General features: G+C 63.7%; 1 protein-coding gene across 1 annotated transcript in view; it reads right to left on the bottom strand.

Annotated features, from left to right (window-relative positions):
- The window catches only part of ARID1B (AT-rich interaction domain 1B), a 337,486-nt gene extending 335,915 nt beyond the window's left edge, over window positions 1-1,571 (bottom strand). The window contains 2 exon segments of the mRNA XM_085297989.1: window positions 1-4; window positions 7-1,571. The exon segment at window positions 1-4 is cut by the window's left edge and continues 466 nt beyond it. Of these exon segments, the coding sequence (XP_085154115.1) occupies window positions 1-4; window positions 7-1,264 (1,262 nt within the window). The 5' untranslated portion in view covers window positions 1,265-1,571.
- Between the last annotated feature and the right edge of the window lie 198 nt (window positions 1,572-1,769).

The raw sequence follows: 1,769 nt of genomic DNA, 5'->3' as shown, positions 1-1,769 counted from the left end.
CCGCGCCGCCGCCCGCGCCGCCGCCGCCGGGGCCCCGGCCGTAGCCCGGGTAGTGGTTGTACTGGCTGTTGGGGTAACCTTCGTGGGAGTTTTGCAGGGGGTCCATGCTGTTGGGGGCCGCCGCGGGGTGCATTATCCCCATCCCGGGGCTTTGTTGTCCGCCATGTTGATCAAAGCAAGGCCCGGCGCGGCTCGCCGCGGCGCTGCCGGCGGCGGCAGGGGCAGCGTTGCCATAATAGCTGTTGAACTCCGAGACACCCACCGCGGAGGGGCCGCCGCCGCCTCCCCCGCTCCCGCCGCCGCCGAGGCCGCCGCCGCCGCCGCTCCCAGCGCTCTGGGGCGGCTGCTGGGGCTGCTGCTGTCCGCCCAGGGGTCCCAAGCCGGGGTGATCGTAGCGGCCGCCGATGGGCTCGCCCATTTTGCCGGGCATCTCCTCCTCGTCGGCGCCTTTATTCAGCATTTGCTGCGGCTGCTGCGGGGGCTCGGCCTGAGTGCCCAAAACACTGTCTTTTCCTCCATGTTGCTGCTGCTCCATGTCTGCACTGGGCTGAGCAGCGCCGCCACCGCCACCGCCGTTGTTGTTGCTGCCGCTGCCGCCGCCGCCGCCGAGGCTGCTGTTGTTATTCTGCATGGGATGGTGCTGAGGCGGCGGCTGCTGCGGCGGCGGCGGCGGCTGGAATTGATTTAGCTGCTGCTGTAGTGCATGGTGGTGGTGGTGCGGGTGGTGGGCATGGTGGTGGTGGGCATGGTGATGCGGGTGGTGGGCATGGTGGTGGTGGTGGGGCGGCGCGGCGGGGTGATCGCCTCCGACGCCTTTCAGTTTGTGGTTGGGGAGCAGCCCCGTCTCCATGGCCGAGCCCGGGTTGGAGGAGGAGGAGGAGGAGGAGGAAGAAGAAGAAGCAGACGAAGAAGACGAAGATAACGCCGAGGAGCTCCCAGCTTCCTTCAGAGCCGGCTCCGAGGAGGAGCCGCCGGCGCTGCTGCTGCTGTTGTTACCGGCGGCAGCGGCAGAAGTTGCGTTATTGGCCATGTTCAGCGGCTCGCTGTGGTGGTGGAGGAGATGGTGATCTACATTATTCAGGCTGCTGCCGCCGGTGGGAGTCCCGTCTCCGACCCCCAGCATGGGGCCGGGCCCGGGAGCCCCCGCGGCGGCGGCCCCCCCCGGGCCCCGCTCCGGGCCCAGGCTGCCCGGCAGGCTCGGGGCTTTGCCCTTGCTGTTGTTCGCACCCGCCGGAGCCGCTGCGACTTGCGCGGCCATGATCATTGCAACATGGCAAGTCCGGAGAAATTAGTAGTAGTAGTAGTAATTACCAAAAAAAAAAAAAAAAATCACCCCCACCCTCAAAAAGGGGGGGAGTGATAAGGATGGGGGGAGGGAGAGGAGAGGGGCAAAAAAAGAGAAACGGCTGGGGGAAAAGAGACTTAACTGAGCCAACAGTATCCCCTGCGGATCACTCCACATACACAAAAATTACAGAAATTTCCCTCCCCGAGTCCGTGATTGAGATTAGAAATGGTAAGAATGCCTTACGGTCTGTGCCTGTTCCTGCTGTGTGATTTCATGTTGAAAGTTTTTTTGTTCGGGTTTAAATGAAACTTTTTTTTTTTTTTCTTTTCCTCTCTAACCCGGATATGGGTAAATACACGTCTGACTGAGCCTGTCTGGCCCAGCATGGCATGAGCGAGCGAGCGAGCGAGCTCCGGCAACCATCGCCCCCTCCGCGCCGAGCGCGCCCGCGCACTCGCAAAACGCGGACTGGACTTCGCCC

This window comes from Rhea americana, unplaced genomic scaffold (genome assembly GCF_003343005.1).
Source record: "Rhea americana isolate MKP2758 unplaced genomic scaffold, rheAme1 scaffold_134, whole genome shotgun sequence".
Lineage (NCBI taxonomy): Eukaryota > Metazoa > Chordata > Aves > Rheiformes > Rheidae > Rhea > Rhea americana.
This window is presented reverse-complemented; position numbering and strand designations above follow the sequence as displayed.